General features: G+C 42.5%; 1 protein-coding gene across 8 annotated transcripts in view; it reads left to right on the top strand.

Annotated features, from left to right (window-relative positions):
* USP45 (ubiquitin specific peptidase 45) overlaps positions 1–20,431 on the top strand; it is a 137,030-nt gene that overhangs the window by 92,787 nt on the left and 23,812 nt on the right. For 3 of the 8 annotated variants that reach the window (XM_059732264.1, XM_059732249.1, XM_019486383.2), the window contains exons 9-11: positions 5,366–5,453; positions 15,479–15,560; positions 16,575–16,666. In XM_059732264.1, the coding sequence (XP_059588247.1) occupies positions 5,366–5,453; positions 15,479–15,560; positions 16,575–16,666 (262 nt within the window). The other 5 variants (XM_059732282.1, XM_019486384.2, XM_059732274.1 and 2 more) reach the window with 3 other exon arrangements.

The following is a 20,431-nucleotide window of genomic DNA, read 5'->3' as shown; positions in this document are numbered from 1 at the left end:
TTAATGCTGTTCATTCCAATTAATCACTTATCAGCTGTTCACATATTTTGATTGGTTGCTTCATCAGAAAAGAATGTTTGCTATCTATTAAGTTAAATTTCACCCAATTATTTGCTTATCAACTATTAGCTTATCTTGGTTCACTGCATAAGCTGAAACTAGACAAATAAAGCTAAGGATCGATTAATCAAATGATGCAAAGTGCTTGGAAAGACATTTCCACTTGCAACAGACAATTTATGATAGTGTTTCAAGTTATGAAATGTGTTTGTAAACTGGAAAGTGGGTACACATGTCTTTTATTTTTTACATTAATAAGCACATTTTACCTTTTGGAAGCAATACTTAACATATTTCCTGCCATTAAGGACTGTATTGGCCATATTAGATCATTCGTTCAGTGACATGTCCAAGAGAAGAAGAACTGATTTGTTGCATGTGGGATTCTTTTCATTATTCACACACACCTGATACACTTGATAACATGCAATTGAATAGTAGTTGTTGTAATTTTCAGTTTATTTGCCAATGAGTCTTTTTAAGAGCTGACAAAAAAAATGGATGTGGCATGTTGAAGTGCAATGCTGTATTATTATCCCTCTGGAAAGGGGGGACATTTAATATGTTGACAGGGGCTGGTGTTAATAATCAAGTAATATTTAATGTGAAATAAAACTGTATTAAGAGTGAATAAACACACACAATCTTATTTACAATTCAAGATATCTGGAGACGAGTACCCTGTAGATCCAAGTTGTCCTATGACAGTTCATCTGAGAAGGATTCTTATAGCAAACTCATCACTCAATATAAGTATAGTCACAGAGACCTTTTGGTCAATTTTTGCTTTAGAAATTATTTCAGTTTTGCTTGAAGTCTTTGTTCGTATGGATTATAAATTTATGCTTAAAATAGATCCTGCAGATGGATTGTTGGTGTGAAAGTGATTTGTGGGGTTTTAAATGGCAACCATGATTTAGGCCACAATGTGTCTACTGTTAGATGAAGTGTTTATTTTGTATATGTCATCTGGTGTAACTTAGAAATACAAAAACAGTGAAAAATGCTGATCCAGCCTGAGCAAATTTAGCCTCTTTTGGGTTTATGAGGGAGATATTATTGCTTCTTTTTTTTTTTAATATTTGCAATAGACTCTTTAAGTCTTCATTTGTCCTGGATAATAACTGTGAAACCAGCAACTGCCAATGTTCTTTGTGTGTCCTTGTGCTGACTTGCAAGCTGGCTTGCCTTTTTTGCTGCTGATGCGAGACACCATGAAGGAGGACAGCTCAAAGGACGATATGCTGTGAGAGGACAAGGGCAGCACCAGATGTGTGTTTCCTAAAGCATGTGGATCCTTTGCTTCACAGATTTTTAAGTCCTAGAGACTAGAAGTTTGTTGGGAATAGACTGCAATTTTTGAGGTGCTGTTTAACATAGGAAGCATCTGGATGTAGTGCTGATAGGCAAATATTTGATATTGTGTGTCTAAAATCAGTTAAATGTTGAGCATAAAAATGGTAGCGTAAGAGTAATAGCATAGCTGGGATGGTCCAGAAGTTAGGCAAAAGGGAAGGATTTCTTAGGGTGGTAGCTTTTATTTGACCAGCAATGTCATCGGGATGGAATTAGACAAGCTTTCAAATGCAAGGCATAAAAAATTTCATCTTTTAGATATTCAGGAGCTGCTAAAGTACTGTGAGAAGTATAGACAGATGCACACAGTGTATACACACATCTTTTGTGTGTGCTCACATGTACTTCCTTGAAAATGTGACATTCTAACTATATATTTTTTTACCTCTACATATTTCCCAAGCCCTGTTCTTGTATCTAAGCAATACAAGCATTGAAAGAGGAATCAATTTTTTGATGTGGCCTAGGAGCCTAGATTTCCCCTTTCTCTCCACAGTATTATTTCATAGTGGAGTTAAGGTCATTTGGGTGGCTTACCTCACCATTTCCTTATCTTAAAATGTTTGAATAACCATTTTTTAAAATCCACATCAAGTCTTTTTATAGTCATAGAGTCTCTGCCATTCATTTTACCAAGATAGAAAATATGTGCGGTGATGATGTGTACAGAAGTCTCTTTTATTAACTTATTCCCCTTTCAAACAGTATGGCCTTTCTGAGATATTTAGGAATTTAAAGGCATTCTGGGTTCATCTATTACACTGTGTAACACTGCATACATGAATACATTTCTTATGGGTTTTGTTTCTTGTTTTTCGTAGGCTTTTTAAGGTTGCATAGAATCTAAAACTAGGTGCAGACATTACACTTTTTTCTGGTTTAGGTGGTCAAAAACCAGTCTAAACGTGTAACAGAACAAAAGTTCAGTGCACATAGACTGGTATAAAAATGGTGGAACCCTATCTAAAATAGACTTGGATGGATATAATGTTAGATTTAATTGGTTTGGGTTAGACTGGTATATTGAACTTCTGTCCCATCTCCCCCCTGACTCAAGTTAGGCTGCAGTCCCCCAATATCGCAGGAGCTTTTGTGGCTCCCCCACTACCCCCACCTCCCTGCAGGGCAGTCAAGCTAGCCATGGCCTGTGTTTGTCTGCTCTAGCAGAGTACCAGGCCTGCCCCGTCCCCAGGCAGACAGAACTGAGGCAGCAAAGCCTCTGCCCCTCAGCCCAGCATCCTACTCCCCATGCCCATCAGCTGAGCTGGGCTGGGCAGGCAGGGAATGGAGGCCCCAGCCCCGCCAGCCACCATAGTTGGAGGAGCCAGGTGGCGGGGGCTTTTCCCCGCCCATGCTGCCTGGCCCTCCTGGCCAGCCTGGCAGCATGGCTTTGCTCCACAGCCATGCCCTCCTGCCATGTGTCAGTGGGAGGGGTGGAAGCAGAGGGCCCACCAGCCCCGGTCCCCCCAGATCCAGCCAGAACAGCTGGCAGGGGCCTCCATTCTACACCCCCCCACCCAGCTGCCTGACAGCTGCAGGCAGGAGCCGTGGCTCGGAGCTGGTCTGTCAACCACACTGGGAACTGGGGGCAAGGGGTGGGGGAACGGAGCTTGCTGGCTTGGGTCCGAGAAGGCCAGGCTGGGTCTGTGCAATGAGGGCTCTGCTCCCCACTCTGCCCCCGGTTCTCAGCGTGGCAGACAGCTCAGCTTTGAGCTGCAGCTCCTGGCTGCAGTTATCAGGCAGTTGTGGGAGCAAGGGGAACAGAGTCGCCTGCTGTGCAGTCCCCCCACTGGCTCTGGGCCAGGTCTGCGCAGTGGGGACTCTGCTCCCCTGCCCCCAGTTTCTGGTGTGGTGGACAGCCCAGCTGTGAGCCATGGCTCCTGCCTGCAGCCATCAGGCAGTTGGGCAGGGGGTAGAACAGAGGCCCCTGCCATGCAGTCTCCTCCCAGCTGTTCTGGGGACCTGGGGGTGGGGAACAGAGCCCCTCATCTGTACTCAGACTTGGAAGGAGAAATTCTTTCACCCCTTCCCCCTGCTGGTTTTTACTATCCTGTGCTTGGCTCCTTGTGATCAGGCTTGAGAGAGAATGCCTTGCATTCAAAAGATTATCTAACTTTATCCCAAAATCATAGTTCAGTCAAAGATATCACTCTAAGATATCCTTGCCTCTCATATTGTTCTCATCTTATAAACTCTTTGGGACAAATACAGATTTTCTTGTTCAAACAGCCTAATCAAATTATCCATTAATAAATGGCTACCAGATAAAGAAGAATTTTTTAATAACAAGCCTAGGACCCTAAAAATAATTTTTATTTTGTCTTAAGTGATAGTATGCATTGCAAAAGGTTCTCCCATAGATGAAATGACCAAACCAACCAGACAAACAGGGTTTTAGAAAATGATTCTAAGATATAGGGCAAGATAGCAGTAACCCATGCAGGATGATTACAGTAAAATCTGGGAATTAATTTTCACTTCTATATAACTACTTTATTTTAGTCTGTGCCATTTTCTTCTTAGTTTTTTTTAACACTAAAGAAGTGCTGGCCTGTTAGTTTTCATTGGGGTAAGAATACTTTTGTTGAACTCTCAGGTCATGGATACAGCTTGCACCTAGAGGTACATACCACCAAGGGAATGCTTGGTTGTCTGAGCAGCATGATGGCTGCCTGACTAGGTATGTGCATACAGTGGGAGAGAGAAAATACACAGCTACAAAATTTGTCTGCAAAACAGTCTAACTGTTTTTGGTTTGCTATTTATCCTCTAGTTATGCCATAAGGTTATTAGTAATTTAAGTAATTTAAAAGAATTAAACATGAGAAAAGAATGAATAGGGCAATTTAAGAATATGCTGTTGGATCATGTGTTGATTTCTCTGTGGCCCTGGTCTTCAAGAAAGATACTGGCAAACTTTGATTGTCCCATCCAAAAGGCAAGGCAGTCAGTGATTATGTAGGCTCTGTACATAATAATGGGTCTTAGTTTGATGAAGTGAATGCAATTAAGACTTGTAAGAAGGGCTTACTTAAATCAGAAACAAATTGTTTTACATTGCACTTGCTATTGTCAGTGTGTGCCTGCTGCAATTTTCTGTTTTATGCCTTTTAAGCTTACAATCCTAAAATGGGTGGTGAAGTAGCAGACATGTAATATCACTCCTCTGTTAGCTGAATGATTCTTTGATTTAGTTTGACACCTCATCAAATGTTTACCACATATCAAGAGTTACTGCTGAAACTGGGAAAGATTTCCATTGATTTCAAAGTTTTGATACCTAATGGAGGGAAGGTCCTGGCAATTTTGATATTAAGAATTGTCTAGTGCTACTGTGGCTACTTATTTTTTACTTACCCTGTATTCATAATTTGTGTACTTTGGGTGTGTCTACATGCTCATTAATGCACCGTAATTACGAGAAGAATATATGAGCATGGTCAAAAGTGTAGGTATTCTGTTCTTCTCCAGACACTTCTGCATGGTTTTTAAGTCCCAAAAATGCAACTTATGCTCAGATTGACAACTGTGTTCTTGCTCATGTAGCCTTATGAATGTGAGTAGCTATGTGCACACCCAGGAATCCTGTGTGTAAGTGGCACTCTGGAGACTTAAATGACCATGTAGATGACCAAATCTAGTGGTCCTGGTATCCACAAAAGAATGTCCCTGAAAGCATTTGATTTTTTTTTCCACCATTTTACTGATCTTCATATGGTTTAGAAATACATTTGGATCCTCCTGACTTTCAGTAATTTAATGTTATATATTTAATGTTAATATTTTTTTCAGAAATGGAATAAAGTGGTGTGTAGTAAATTAAATAATATAATATCAGATGTGGGTGCGCTCCGAGTTGGTGACTGACATTCCTAAGCTAGCTCATCAGTAGCATACAGCTGCCTTTTAGTAGTAGTAAAGTCATTTTAAACTTCTACTTTTTTCATAGGGCCCCTCGGTTTAAGGGTTTCCAACAGCAGGATAGCCAAGAGCTTCTCCACTACTTGTTGGATGCAATGAGAACAGAAGAAACAAAGGTAAAATCTTTATATATTTTCAGGGAAGTAACTTGGATTAATTTTAGATTGAATATCCATGTTTTAATTTACTTCATATTCTCTATGTCTGATTGGTACATACATTGCTGAGGTTTGCTTCTACCACTAAATGTAAAGTTGGCTTCTGAAAAGACAGTTAAATTGATGCATTTTCACTTAAGTATTTCAAAACTGCTGATTATAAGTAAGTTGTCACAATTTTATATAGTAACTTTGGTTAACAGTATTTTATGGGACAGTTGAAACTCCAAACCTGTCTTCACCATTCTGCTGCTTAGCTGTGGAGAACCAACTTAAGATTTGCCCCTGAAGTAACTTCTTACCCTAGTATACCTTAGTTCCGCCTGTCTCAGTCGAGGCCTTTGCAGCTCCAGTAGAAGCCATCTTACCAGATGATGACTTGTACTCTTCTAGGTTTGCATAAAACTGTACATCCTAACTCCCCTAGGTGTAACTAGCTTGTAGATATCATTTGTTCTGAAATCACACTGACCATAGACAATTACTAAGATATAAGAAATAGCAAAAAGATCTATTACATAAGCAAGAAAATCACATAAATAGTAAGAAGATTGAAAGAGACATATTAGAAAATAACCATAAAAACTAGAGTAAGATCTAATCCTACACTTCTGACTAAAATGTAGCATCAGTCTCTCACTAGAGGTCTGTATCGAGCAGCTTTTCCTCCTAGAGGAGGAGTTCTCAATAGAGAATATTTTTCTATTCAATGGTCAGGGATCATGTATATAGTATTCAGATAACTTCCTCCCCAAAGGTGTGCATCTGCCTGAGAGGCCAGATGTTATCACTGATTTACCATTATAGCTAAGGAATATTTGCATTTCTTATATATAATGGTAAATCACATCTCTATTGTCACAACCCAGTGATTTTGGTGCCTCGGCATGGTGGAGTTTTCCCGCCACATGAGAGCCTCTTGCAAAGTAAGAGGTTTTCTGTTGCTGCAGAAAACCCCCGGTGCAAGAGAGTTCCCGCTATTCGAATGTAAATTTGTGTCCCGCTATTGGCCAGCTCTAAATTATGCACACGTGGCGGCTAGTAATTGGCTGGCTAGCCGTTTAAAATTTCGCGCGACCAAGTCGGAGAACTTTAAGCACGCTGCAGAGTGCTTCTGAAGAGATCTGACTTGTGGCTGAGCTAATCGATAGACTGATCACCTATCGATTCTTCTCCCTGTCGCCGAGCGCAATCCCAGACGTATCCTTTTCCCTGCCGGCCCGATTTGTAGACGGACGTGCTGGCCTGAGCCCTGCCAGCTGGAACAACTAATGTAGTTGTTCAGACGACCGGACCATTTTCGTCGCAACAGCAAGCGACGTAAGTAAAGTTTTACAACCATAAAGCTTTCTCGGCCTCTCTATTCACCAGCCCGCCCCGACAAACGAGTAATTATTGAATCACCTCTAGTCGGCTTTGGCCATCTGAGACATGTATTACCATATTTATCTGAATCCTTGATGGCCCTGAATTTAAGACAACTCCCCTTGTACAGGTTTCCCCTTCTTTATGCTGTACATGTGTTCCTGGAAAACAGCCCATAACTCAAATTCGCATAAAGGGAACCCACTTTACAATGTAACAAATAGGGATACATTCCAAGACCTTGACTGATACTGATACTGATACAGTACCTTGACTGGTACTGATTCCTAGACCCATTTCTACCACTTTTACAAGACAATTTTGGTACTCGCCAACAGCAGACAGTACACACAAACACAAGGCACTATCATAATGAGGATGGCAACTACAGAAACACGTGTCGCAGACAACAAGCGGGAGCACAGATCCAAACAGAAGACGATATTTTGGTGCGCATCACTCCCACAATGCACTGCACAAAGCAGCTGACCACAGGGTTCCGCCACATCGATCACATAAGATTGAATTTATCTTGCATATAACGAATTTTTGGTATAAAAAGGGTCATCATATAAGAACAAATTCGCACATACGGAACCCGCATAAAGTGAGGGAAACCTGTAATTAGATTCTATACATAGAAAATGTATAAATTTGTTATACTTCTCAGTGTATAGTATCTAATTATTGAAGGGTTGTTTCCTTGCAAAGCCAGCGGATCATGGCACTCAAGGGAGCCCGCCCCAGCCCCAGCCCTGGTAAAATCTGTGGGCAAGGAAGGAGCCCCCCAGGGGGCGCTTGCCTGCCTGTACACAAATGCCAGGAGCTTGGGGAATAAGCAGGAGGAGCTCATCCTCCTGCTCAGTGCAAACAGTTACGATGTCATAGGGATCACGGAGACCTGGTGGGACTCCACCCATGACTGGACCACGGGGATAGATGGCTATACCCTGTACAGGAGGGATCGTGTAGAGAAAAGGGGCGGGGGTGTAGCTCTCTATGTTAAGGAAAGCTATGCGCCCCTGCAAGCCGATATTGGCGACCAGGGTGGACGGCTGGAGACCCTCTGGGTTAAAATCTGTGGGGAACACGGCACAGGGGACACAATGGTGGGAGTCTATTACAGACCTCCCACCCAAAGTCCTGAGCTAGACCAGGAGTTTGCCCAGGAACTGGCTGAGGCAGCTTGCTCCAGGACCATGGTTGTCATGGGTGACTTCAATTACCCAGACATCTCGTGGGAGGATCGCTCAGCAAAATCTGAGCGGTCGCAGAGCTTCCTCTCGTGCGTGGATGACCTCTACCTGGCTCAAGAAGTCTATGGGCCAACGAGAGGCAAAGCGCTGCTCGACCTGGTGCTGGCTACTGGGGAGGACCTAGTCGACGACCTAGTGATCGATGGGAAGCTGGGTGACAGCGACCACGAGCTGATCACCTTCACCATCCGCCGAAAAGCTGGCAAGTCGGTCAGCAACACGCAAGTCCTTGACTTCAGGAAAGCCGACTTTGACAAGCTCAGGAGGCTTGTCAGTGAGGCCCTAAGGGACTGTGACCGCAGGGAGAGGGGAGTTCAAGAAGAGTGGTTGCTCCTCAAGGGAGCGATCCTCAATGCACAAACTAAGTCTATTCCATCTCGGAGGAAAGGCAGCAAGAGGGCACAGCAGCCCCCCTGGCTCTCCAGGGACCTAGCAGACCTCCTGAGGCTAAAAAAAAAGGCCTACAAAGGATGGAGGATGGGAGTCACCTCCAAGGAGGATTATTCTGCACTGGTCCGGTCCTGTAGGGAGCAGACCAGGAAAGCCAAGGCTGCAACTGAACTCCAGCTAGCTTTGAGCATCAAGGACAATAAAAAGTCCTTTTTCAGATACGTGGGGAGCCGGAGGAAAAGCAGGGGCAACGTTGGACCCCTGCTGAACCAGATGGGGCAACTGACAACTGACGCCCAGGAAAAAGCCAACCTATTAAATAGGTACTTTGCGTCGGTCTTTCATCAGCCCCATGGGACGCCTGTACCTGCTACAGGGCCGGGAAGTCCGGGTGAGGGTGATCCCCTGCCCTCCATTAATGCTGACTTTGTGAAGGAACATCTTGAGAAGCTGGATACCTTCAAGTCAGCCGGCCCTGACAATCTTCACCCCAGGGTACTCAAGGAGCTGGCGAGCATCATAGCCCAGCCTCTAGCGCGGATCTTTGAAAACTCTTGGCACTCTGGTGTAGTGCCCGAAGACTGGAAGAAGGCCAACGTGGTGCCTATCTTCAAGAAAGGGAGGAAAGTGGATCCAGCTAACTATAGGCCCATCAGCCTGACTTCTATCCCGGGGAAGATCTTAGAAAAGTTTATTAAGGAGGCCATCCTTAATGGACTGGCCGACGCCAACATCTTAAGGGATAGCCAGCACAGGTTTGTTGCGGGTAGGTCTTGCTTGACCAATCTCATTTCCTTCTACGACCAGGTGACCTATCACCTGGACAAGGGAGATGAGATTGATGTCATATATCTTGACTTCAAAAAAGCCTTCGATCTGGTGTCCCATGATCGTCTCTTGGAGAAACTGGCCAATTGTTGCCTTGGGTCCCCCACGATCCACTGGCTGGAAAATTGGCTCCGGGGTCGGACCCAGAGGGTAGTCATTGATGGAAGTCACTCATCGTGGTGTCCTGTGACCAGTGGGGTCCCCCAGGGCTCTGTCCTTGGACCCATACTGTTCAACATCTTCATTAACGATGTGGACACTGGAGTCAGAAGCGGACTGGCCAAGTTCGCCGATGACACCAAACTTTGGGGCAAAGCATCCATGCCAGAAGACAGGCGGGTGATCCAGGCTGACCTGGACAGGCTCAGCAAGTGGGCGGATGAGAATCTGATGGTGTTCAACGCCGATAAATGCAAGGTTCTCCACCTTGGGAAAAAAACCCCGCAGCATCCTTATAGGCTCGGCAGTGCTATGTTGGTTAGCACTATGGAAGAAAGAGACTTGGGGGTCATCATTGACCACAAGATGAACATGAGCCTGCAATGCGATGCTGCGGCTAGTAAAGCGACCAAAATGCTGGCTTGCATCCATAGATGCTTCTCAAGCAAATCCCGGGACGTCATTCTCCCCCTGTACTCGGCCTTAGTGAGGCCGCAGCTGGAGTACTGCGTCCAGTTTTGGGCTCCACAATTCAAAAAGGATGTGGAGAAGCTTGAGAGAGTCCAGAGAAGAGCCACGCACATGATCAGGGGTCAGGGAAGCAGACCCTACGATGACAGGCTGAGAGCCCTGGGGCTCTTTAGCCTGGAAAAGCGCAGGCTCGGGTGATCTGATGGCCACCTACAAGTTTATCAGGGGTGATCACCAGCATCTAGGGGAACGTTTGTTCACCAGAGCGCCCCAAGGGATGACGAGGACGAATGGTCACAAACTACTACAAGATTGTTTCAGGCTGGACATAAGGAAGAATTTCTTTACTGTCTGAGCCCCCAAGGTCTGGAACAGCCTGCCGCCGGAGGTTGTTCAAGCGCCTTCATTGAACACCTTCAAGATGAAACTGGATGCTTATCTTGCTGGGATCCTATGACCCCAGCTGACGTCCTGCCCTTTGGGCGGGGGGCTGGACTCGATGATCTTCCGAGGTCCCTTCCAGCCCTAATGTCTATGAAATCTATGAAATCTATGAAATTGATACCTTACCACCAATACTGCAGGTGGTGGGGGGACACTCAACAAGGAGGGGAGTAGTAAGGGGGCAGGTGGCAGGGTGTGGAGGACAGGTGGTGGGGGAAACAGTGCGGGGGCAGTCAGTGGTAGGAGTAGTAAGAGGTAGGCAGGAAGTAGCAGGTGGTAGGGGACATTTGGTGTGGAGGCAGTTGGAGGGGTGGGCACCTTGTCCCCTACCACCTTTCCCCCCCACTTACCTCTCCCTTGTGCCTGCAGCCCTTCCTGCCTTCCACGTGTCTTCCCCCTACACTGCTTGTGCCCCTCCCTGCCAACAGGCTCAAGTCCCCATCCTTCTTCCCCCCCATCTTCCTCTCCCCTGAAGCCTCTGCCCCTCCTTTGTGCTTACTGTTGCTCTGTGCTGGTAAGCTCTGTCTACATTCAGGCTGGGGCATAGAGCATGGGGCTAGCACCTCTGCTATGGGACAAGGCTAGGGCCATGCTCCATGGTCTAGCATGCCTACACTAGAGCAAGGGGCAAGTGGGGTTGCAGTGAGGGGAGAGAAGCAGCACAGGTTGGGGAGCACGGCAACTGTCTGCCCCGCTCCCACCTTGTGCTGGAGTCCAAGATGAGGGGCTTCCCCCCTCCCCCATGTTAAATGGGGCAAAAAAACTTTCATTTTAAAATTGAATAAATACAGTATGTATAGATCACTAATCCAATATCCTTAGTAATCAATTATTCAAGGGAGTTATAGTTTCTCTTCTATTCTGTTCAAGAAGTGGAAACTATCAAATCTCTGTTTTAAGTGTTAGTTTCTTAAAATTGGACTTCTTGTGTCAAAAGCTTCACCTTTTGAAGGTAAACTTCATTTTTTGGGGGCTGGGCCTCTGCCTGACCTGAACCCCCTTCTCTAGAGTATGGGGCTTTTTTGTACCTTCAGTACAAGATGGGGATAAGCACACTCCATCACTTGGGCTCACTAATTTGCTCCAAACCTGGAATTTCACCAGTGAAGCTGCTCCAAATGTCTGCTTTTGATCCCATGGTTTCTGGCAGTCCTGAAAGTAGATGCTGAAGCTGCTTTATTGGTACACTCCCAGTTCTAGGAGTATGTCAGCAGGCATGGGTGGACAAGGCATGCTCAGCTCTGTCCTTTTTGGGCTTCACTGCTGCAGTAGTATAGGCCAGCCCATGGATGCACTGAGGCAGCCCCTGTTAGAGTTGTATGCTGCAGTATTCTGTTGTGTATTGGACATGATGGGACTATTTTTCTGACACTTGACACTTCTGGCTATCCGTTAATCCATGTCTTTATCGATTAAGGACCAGAATCACAAAGGGACTTGAACATGGTGAGTGTTCCTGCAACAGAAGTTAGGTTTCCTGCTCCAGGAAAGGAATTAACAACTTCAGGTGCCTCTGTTCCCTATGCTTTAAAGAGAGAGAATCAGGCTACGGACATACAGAGTAAAAGGATTCCATCTTATCAGCTGCTCTGTAGTAACGGCACATGTGCATGCCCTTAAATTGCAGTTAGTGGAAGTTAAACTGTGGTAAGTTACCACAGTTGAGCTTCCACTTACCCCAGGATAAGAGTAGTGCACACTGGTAGTCATCACAGAAGTAATGACACCTGGTTTAATTAAATCCTTCCCCCTTTTACTCCATAGAATGCACTGTAAAGGGTGAGACCAACCTTCATTTGCCCAGTGGCAGAAACACTGTACAGAGTAGTTTGTAAAAGCAAGTATTTCTTAATGTGTTCTGTTACTAGTTTATTTAGCACCTTACCTTTTGAGCACTAGAGTGAAATGTGCAATGCTCAGCATGCCAAACAAGGGAGGATGCCAAAGCCAGGCAAAAAGAAACTCTAAGGAGAGGCAGGTATCTGATGAAGTGAACTTAGTTTGACAAGAGCTTATGCTTTCTCTCTATATACGTCTTATTTAGTTAATTTATAAGGTGCATATCTACCCTGCCTCTTCCCTGGATTTAAGTGCCTAAGTTAGATGCCTGCTTATGATTGGGATTTACGGATTGAAACCCCCCACATATAATCAACTAATTAATTCCTTCATGACGGGCAACTGGCTTGCTCTTAAAATGTGACCAAAGGAGGGGAGGTAGTAGTGTACAATACCTTAGTAAGTAGAGCACTTATTCAGGTTGTGAGACCTATGTTTTAGGCCTTTCTCAGCCTGATGGAGGTCAAACCCACAATATCACCTCAGAAGAGTGCCATGACCTCAAGACTGGGAAGGCACTCCTTCCCTCTCCTTGTTGAAGCTGAGCCACTTAAAGGTTTTGTTTGGTTTTTTTAATGTTGCAGCAGGGGTGGAAGTTACTATACTGTTCTTCTGGTATAAAATAATTGAAAATGTTTCCCTCACTCTTGATGTGCAATAAAATCAAGGGAAAGCCTTTTAAAGCAAATATTCAGATGCTTTCTTCCTCCTGAGGAACAGATTAACAAAAATATGAGAGTAAATGTCATTGTTATCATTGGATGTGCTGTCCTTATGGTGGTATCAATGTGCATAGTTACTCGGCCTTTAAATAGTTTTACTAGAAATAGTAGATATTATAAGTACAATAAAAGAACAACATAACATGTTGAGAAATGTTTTCTCTTATGAATTGGTCTGTGCAGTAACTCTGTCACCTTTGTCTTTGGGTAAGTGAAGGTTGGCCCCACCCTTTACTGCAATTAAACCCCCGTTTTGCCATAATAGTGCATTACTATGAACAGTGAGTCTATCACCTCCAGGCTGCGCAGCAAGGGACATTATGACTAAAAGCTCTTTTTCCTCTCTCTTTCGGGTCTATAGATGGTGTGACAAACTGAGAATGTCAGATCTGTGGATCTATTCAGTCTTGTGAGCATTGGACAGTTGTGCCAGTCAGATACAAGCAGTAGCAGCATTGTCTGTCATGGGAACTCCACAGCTGTTAATCGTGCTATTGTTATGGAGTGTCACTACCATGTGTTTTTTGATTGAAGAAAGCCTACAGCAATATGTCTGCCACCAGAATCCTTTAGAAATGATTACAGCCACTAACCTTTCTCTTTCATGCTGCTTTTAAATGTGCTTGCTTTTGAGTGTAAAGTTTAGGTAACAGCTCTACTAAAATTGCAGCTAAGCACTTGATTGTGTACCTGTGGAAAACCTTTTATTTAGCTGAACAGTCTAATTGCCATTTCTTATACATCCTGCCCTGATTAATTTTGAAAGCAGAGCTACTTGGTCCTCTGATATTAATATACTATGTTATTAACATGTATTTACAGTATATATTATAAAAGCCTTTTCTGGATTTACATAATTTTACATAAATTTACTTTTTTGCTTGCCTCTGTATGTGTCTTATAAAATGGTTCTTTTAATTGTCCTGAGATTTTTGTCTGTTTTTGGTGGTCTGAAACCAACATCAGATTCTTTGGCATTCTATTTTTTCTCCATATCTTTCTAAAAGTACATGTATGTAGATATGTATGTAAATAGACTTTTAAAGTGAAAGGCTGTCAATACTACAATCAAAATTACACAGTCTGTTGTTTCCAGCAGTGTGTGCTGGAGATTGTTTCACACCAGGGTTTGAAGTAGCTGAACCCTGCTGCTAATTGATTAATGTCTGCTGCCATTGTTAGCAGCACCCTGACCATTCAGGGACTATGTCTTTCTTTGACCTAAATAAATGGTTCAACGCACTAATCCCAACAAAAGGGGTTGCTTATGGCCCTAAACCCATTTATGGTGTTCAACTTGGTGAATTACCTATTGATTAGTCCTTTTAGTATATTGTTGGCTTTAAGATGAACAAAGAAGGGCTTGGGATGGCAGGAGATTAATCGCAAGCCAGGTCATATATTCATAAGGTAGAAGTATGACTCTAATCTGTGAGTGGATGAACTGGAAATTGAACCTCTAAGGATATCTTCATTATAGCATTCTTTTTTTCATATGGCCTGAGTGGAGCATACTTTGCTGTTGTAAATGTGAGGAATATTTTGTTAGTAGATATAAGGGCTAATATGTACAGAAATGTTGAAGCATCAGAACTCATTTCTAGAGTGGTATATTAGCTTAATTGTGACTCCAGTGTCCCTTTTACCAGATACAGTAATACAGTAGAGCCTTACTAATTTGCACTACTGAGCAAGTACATTTAGTAAGGGAGAATTAATACATTGATAATGCTGATTACTTGACAATCATTTAGTTTATAAATACTTTATAGTTTCCTGGTAAAGGTTTGTGGTACAGTTTGCATCTGTAGTGAAGTCTTACAGTATGAGGCATCATTACCATAAATTTATTTATTTATTTTTTGACTGAGAAGTGGGGAAATTTACCATTTTGATGCGCAAATTACACCTTAATGTTCAAATGTGTTTAATGTCCAAAAATATATATTTTTAGAATTGTTTTCTCCTCAGTACACATAGGTAATCCTTGTATGCGTTAATAGGAGTTTTTCGTATACCCATTGAGGTATGATAACATAAGTTAGTACTAAAAGAAAAAAGAATATAAGTTTAGTACTTTCTAAACACAATAGTAGAAGAATGAAGTTGATTTGAGTAAGGCAGAAGTCTAACAAATGGTTATAGACTTTAAACATTTTCTATATTCTTGTCAGTCATTGTAGAAGGAAGCAGTTTCTGCATTGTCATTTTGCTGTTTTCTTGCCAAGCAATAACAGAAGTGAAAATCATGTTGACAGCATAATCTCACTGTTCCTTGATAAATTCTTTATGAACCTAAAAGTGGTCCCTTTTTATGGGGAGATAAGTTTTTGAATGTTAATTACGAAAGTTATATATTAGTTTGTGTCATATAAAAGCATGATCATATAATTTTAAAATCTTAGTAAACTATGCTTCTTTCTAGAAATAATGGAGAAAAAATTCTAATCATTTTTAGATCTTCTTAAACTGCTTATCACCTCCTGAAAATATATATTTGTTTTAATAGCGGATACAAACTGGTATCTTAAAAGCATTCAATAATCCAACCACTAAAACAGCAGATGAGGAAACTAAAAGAAAAGTCAAAGGTATGCTACCTCCTAATGAATCACTTAAAAAAAAAAAGCATGTACAATTGTTCAAATGTAATTTTTTTCAATATTGACTGTCTGTTACAAACTGGAGTTCTAGAGCACTGTGCGTGGCTTAAGTAAAATTATATTATCTATTATTCTAGTGCCATCTAGTGCACACATAAAATATAGAAATTCTTGTATATATTGGCTTGCTTCCATTTGTTACTAATATCGCTCAAGAATGTACAATTTAATTTTACTTTTGGAAATATATTCTTTTGCATCTTCTGATCTTTTTGTATTGTGCAACTATTGTATCACTCAAAGAGAGCACCTGGAATGTTTCATTGATTGAATTATTGACATCCTGAGCATTTTAAGAATATGAACACAAAAGCAGTATAATGATTTTTGCAATAAGGGCAAGATTATTTTCCAAATCTGAGCTTTTTATTTATATAAGTCATTGTTACACGTGCTTATTAGTTTTAGTCTTACAGCCCAAACATACTGAAGCTTGTTTGAAAGATTAGCTTTTTCCAAATCTGTAACTTGTTCTTGAAAATGTAACATAAAACAAAATAAATATTTTTTTTGTTATTCTTTCAAGTTTGACAGTTTTAGAAACTATCATTTAGAAAACATATCAGTATGTCTGCTGCTATAGTCCCTGCTTTGGAACAACAGAATATTAAATAAATAAGGCTGATTACTTGCATTCTTTGTTAAAAAGAAAATCAGAATTTTTGTTTAAATCCTCCTCTTGAGAGATGCAGCACTATTCTGATACAGCAGGGGCAGAAGGAGAGACTGAATGAATTGTATCACTGAATAACTTCTGTAAATATTACGAAGTGTGCCATATTAGCAGTAAATGATTTATTACATTAATAGTGTTATTATGTGTTTTGTATGTAATTCATACATTGTGTTTTTTTAACAATAAACCATAGAAACTATTATGTTGTACTTATACAGTGGCATTGGATTTGTTTTTTCACATTAAAAAAAGCAATGTTTTTTCAGCATATGGAAGAGAGGGTGTGAAGATGAACTTCATAGATAGGATCTTTGTTGGTGAATTGACTAGCACTGTCATGTGTGAGGAATGTGAAAATGTAGGTATTTTGGAATTCAGTTTGATATGGAATAGATCGCATATTGATTTGTTCATATTGTTTGGAGTATAAAATTGTATTTTCAATTTTATACTTCGGTTTCTAAAAAAAAAAAAAAGATGTTATTGGAGATTTCTTAGTAACATGGCTTATTTCATCCTTAAAATATTCTTTGTATACATACAGGTTTCCCTTGCTAACCACGGGGGTTAGGTTTTGGAAAGTTCCCGTGGTTGGCAAAACCGCAGTTGGTAAAACTAAAGGCTTATGGGGGAAATGGGATCAGGGACTTGAATACTGTACAGTATAGTGTATAAAAATAATTTTTACTTACCTTTAATACACGGGGTCAGTTGGGAGTAGGCACACCCCTAGGGGCACTTAGGTTATAGGGGGTACTTGTCAGTGGGCGGGGAACAGAGCGCACCCAGGGTGTGGCGGCAGCATCTCCCCCAGCATGTTCACCTCCTACCCGGGGGAGAAGGAGGGGGAAGGAAAGGGGAGGGACATGTCAGACATCCCTGCGCAGCACACCGTAGCACTTCCCCGCCCCCACCTGTCTGAATGGTGTGGTGGGGGTGTTTTGTGCCCACCTTCAGCAGCACACGATTGGCCAGTCAGCAGCCTGCAGATGGGATGCTAGCCAGGCCGGGTTGTGGGACAATCGGAGCCCAGCAGCAGCGGGAGCCACCTGCCTGCACCCCTGGATGAGCAACTGGGCTCGGATTGTCCCACAATCCAGCCTGGCCGGAGCTGCAGTTCCTTGCCACCCTGCTTCCCTCCCCCGTGGCCTGGTGCAGCAGGAAGCAGAGAAGCTGTGCGGGGATCTCCTCACCCACCACTGCTCGCCCCACGTTGCCCTGGCGATGTGCCTCCTACACACGGGGCTGCATTGAGGGCAGTGGTGCAGGGCTGCGCCCCTCAAATCAGCAGCAGGCACAGGAAGCGCATCACCAGGGCAGCATGGGGTGAGTAGCGGTGAGTGAAGAGATCCCCGCGTGGCTTCTCTGCTCCCTGCCACACTGGGTCATGGAGGAGGGCAGCAGGGAACAGCAGTGAGCAGGCCTGCTGTTCCTTGCCACTGCAGGTAGGGCAGCTCCCCGCCACTGCACACACCTTTGGTACAGCTTGGGGGCCACCTCTGGCTGGGGTAGCAGGGGCTGTTGGGGGGGAAGGAGAGGCACAAGCAGGGCCAGGGGGTTGGTGGGCTGATGCGTGGCCACAGAAAACGGTGGTTACTCAAAACTGTATACCGTGGTAACCAAAACAGTATACAGAATATTAACTGTGGATACTCAGAACTCTGGTTGGCGAGGAAAACCTGTACGAAGGAGTCCTATGAATTAGAAATGGCTTAAATGCTGGTAGTAGTTTGTACCTAGCTAATTTAAGTTTGGAGGTTTCAAATTTTACAATTGTCCTGGAAATACTGATACCATATTTAATACAGCATTTCCCAAACTTCTGAATGTTGAAACCTATTTCAGAAAATGAAAATAATCACTAACCCTGATCACAACTCAGCCAAATCTTGGTAAAGAAGTACCTGCCCTTAATCTTTATGTCTTCCATGGCCTGCTGGTTATTCCTTTCAGACCTGGTCTTTACCTTGGGAAATGCTGATTATAATTAATGGACATAGAAAAATAATGAATAAAATTTATATTTTAAAATTTATATTATAGAATTGATATTTGCTTAGATTATCCTAATTTGAAATACTTTTAATTGTTAACTCAATATTTTTAACAATAAGTAACTATTAATATGCAATAATGTTTTATTATAAATAAGTGGTTACTGTCATCTTTACAAGTGTCTGTAACTTCATAAGGATGACAGTTTTTTGTTTTGATTATTTTGCATGGATTACTTTCATTGAACTTGTGTTTGAGTTTTCTTTAAAACATACTTCATAAACAAAATACATAATTCGGTATGAATAATTAATCTCAGTTCTGCAGTGTCAGGTAATCTCCCCTTTATGATGGGCAGATTATACTGTAGTTTGTTTCTTGTATCAATGAAGAACTTCACCTGCATGCAATTTAGAAAGGTTAGGAGTTAAATGTACTGTATCTTGCTTTATTCTTAGATTCCATCCATACTCATCAGGACTTCGCTAGTCAACCATATTTAAATGAGGTTCCAGCTCAGTTTTCTTTTCCAGTAGTGGCAAAAAAAGCTTTTGCTTATTACCTCATTTTTACAAAATACCATGCTATAAAAGCTTTGCTTATACAGTATCCTGCTGACAAAAAAGTAACGTATTTAAGCATAGATGTAGTTAGGGCAGTTCTAATCCTCATCTATCATTCTTGATCACCCAGAAAAATGCTGGGTGGTTTAGAAAAAAGAAATATTGTGGTCCTTGGTACATGAACTACAGCAACTAAATTTAATAGGAGACCTGAAAGTCATGAACGTATAAAGGGGAAATGAGGGGAAGGCTAATAGTAATAAGAAAGCATGATAATTCAATACATATGTATACTTCTTAATTTTTTTTCACTTTATCTTCTCCTAGTTAGTCAGAGGTAAGTTTCTAGAAGTCATTTGTTGGAATGGATGGAATTTAACAAGTAGGTTTGTGGGGGTGGGACATTTCAGACACCAGAATATGGGAGAAGGCATATAGAGCTCCTATAGACATGCAGGGAGCCGGCTCCAACGTGCTGGAAATCCAGCACGTTGGAGCAGACTTGATTAAGCAAGTCTGTTAGACCATGGAAATAAAACGTTCCAGTAGACTCTGCCATCACATGTATCAGCATGTGCGCACTGAAAATGGTAGTGGGGCACTTTGAACTAAAGTTCGTTCAATGAGCTTCAGTTCAAAGTGCCCTGCTGCTATTTTTCAGCGCGGGAGATGCTGATACACATGATACACAAGTGCTTTTAATTAGCGCAGCTCACTAATTAAAGTGCCCCCTGGCACCTCCCAGAGCATGTGTAAAAATCCCATAGAGTCCTGTGAGAGAAAATAACTATGTAGGTAAGGTAGTTGATTATGGGGTGCCAGAAGCAAAATAGAATGTTAGAATAAAAATACATATTTTTTAAACACCTGATTAATTGATTTCTCTATGCTGTTGCCTTATTTAATTTGCAAGTGCTCCTATTAGTCCAGATGCATAACTTGAAAAAAATATAGCTGTTTAGCTTTAGACAATAAAGTAGTTACATGACTTAATCTGCTTGAGGATATAGATTCATAGATTGTTAGGGGCTAGAAGGGACCTTGCAGATCATCGGGTCCAGCCCCTGCCCCCGCTCTAGACAGGAGGACATCAACTGGGGTTAGGTGACCCCAGCAGGGTGACTGTCTAGTCTCTTCTTGAAAACCTCCAGGGTAGGTGACTGCACCACTTCTGTAGGGAGTTTATTCTACAGTTTGCACACCCCGACTGTGAAGGAGTTTTTCCTGGTATTAAGCCTGGAGCAGCTTTCCAGGAGCTTGTATCCATTGGTCCTGGTCTTACCAGGGGTGCCCTAGTGAACACTTGTTCACCGAGCTCCTGGTGCACTCCTCTGATATAGCGGGAAGCCGCTATCAAGTCCTCTCTCCACCTTCTCTTCTTTAGGCTAAAGAGGCCCAGGTCCCTCAGCCTCTCCTTGTATGGCTTGCCTTGCAAGTCCCTGATCATACAGGTTGCTCTTTTCTGGACCCTCTCAAGTTTTTCCACATCCTTATTGAAGTGCAGTGCCCAGAACTGGATGCAGTACTCCAACTGTGGTCTCACCAGTGTTGAGTACAGCGGGAGT

The sequence above is a fragment of the Alligator mississippiensis genome, chromosome 1 (assembly GCF_030867095.1).
Source record: "Alligator mississippiensis isolate rAllMis1 chromosome 1, rAllMis1, whole genome shotgun sequence".
NCBI classification, from domain to species: Eukaryota; Metazoa; Chordata; order Crocodylia; family Alligatoridae; genus Alligator; species Alligator mississippiensis.
This window is presented reverse-complemented; position numbering and strand designations above follow the sequence as displayed.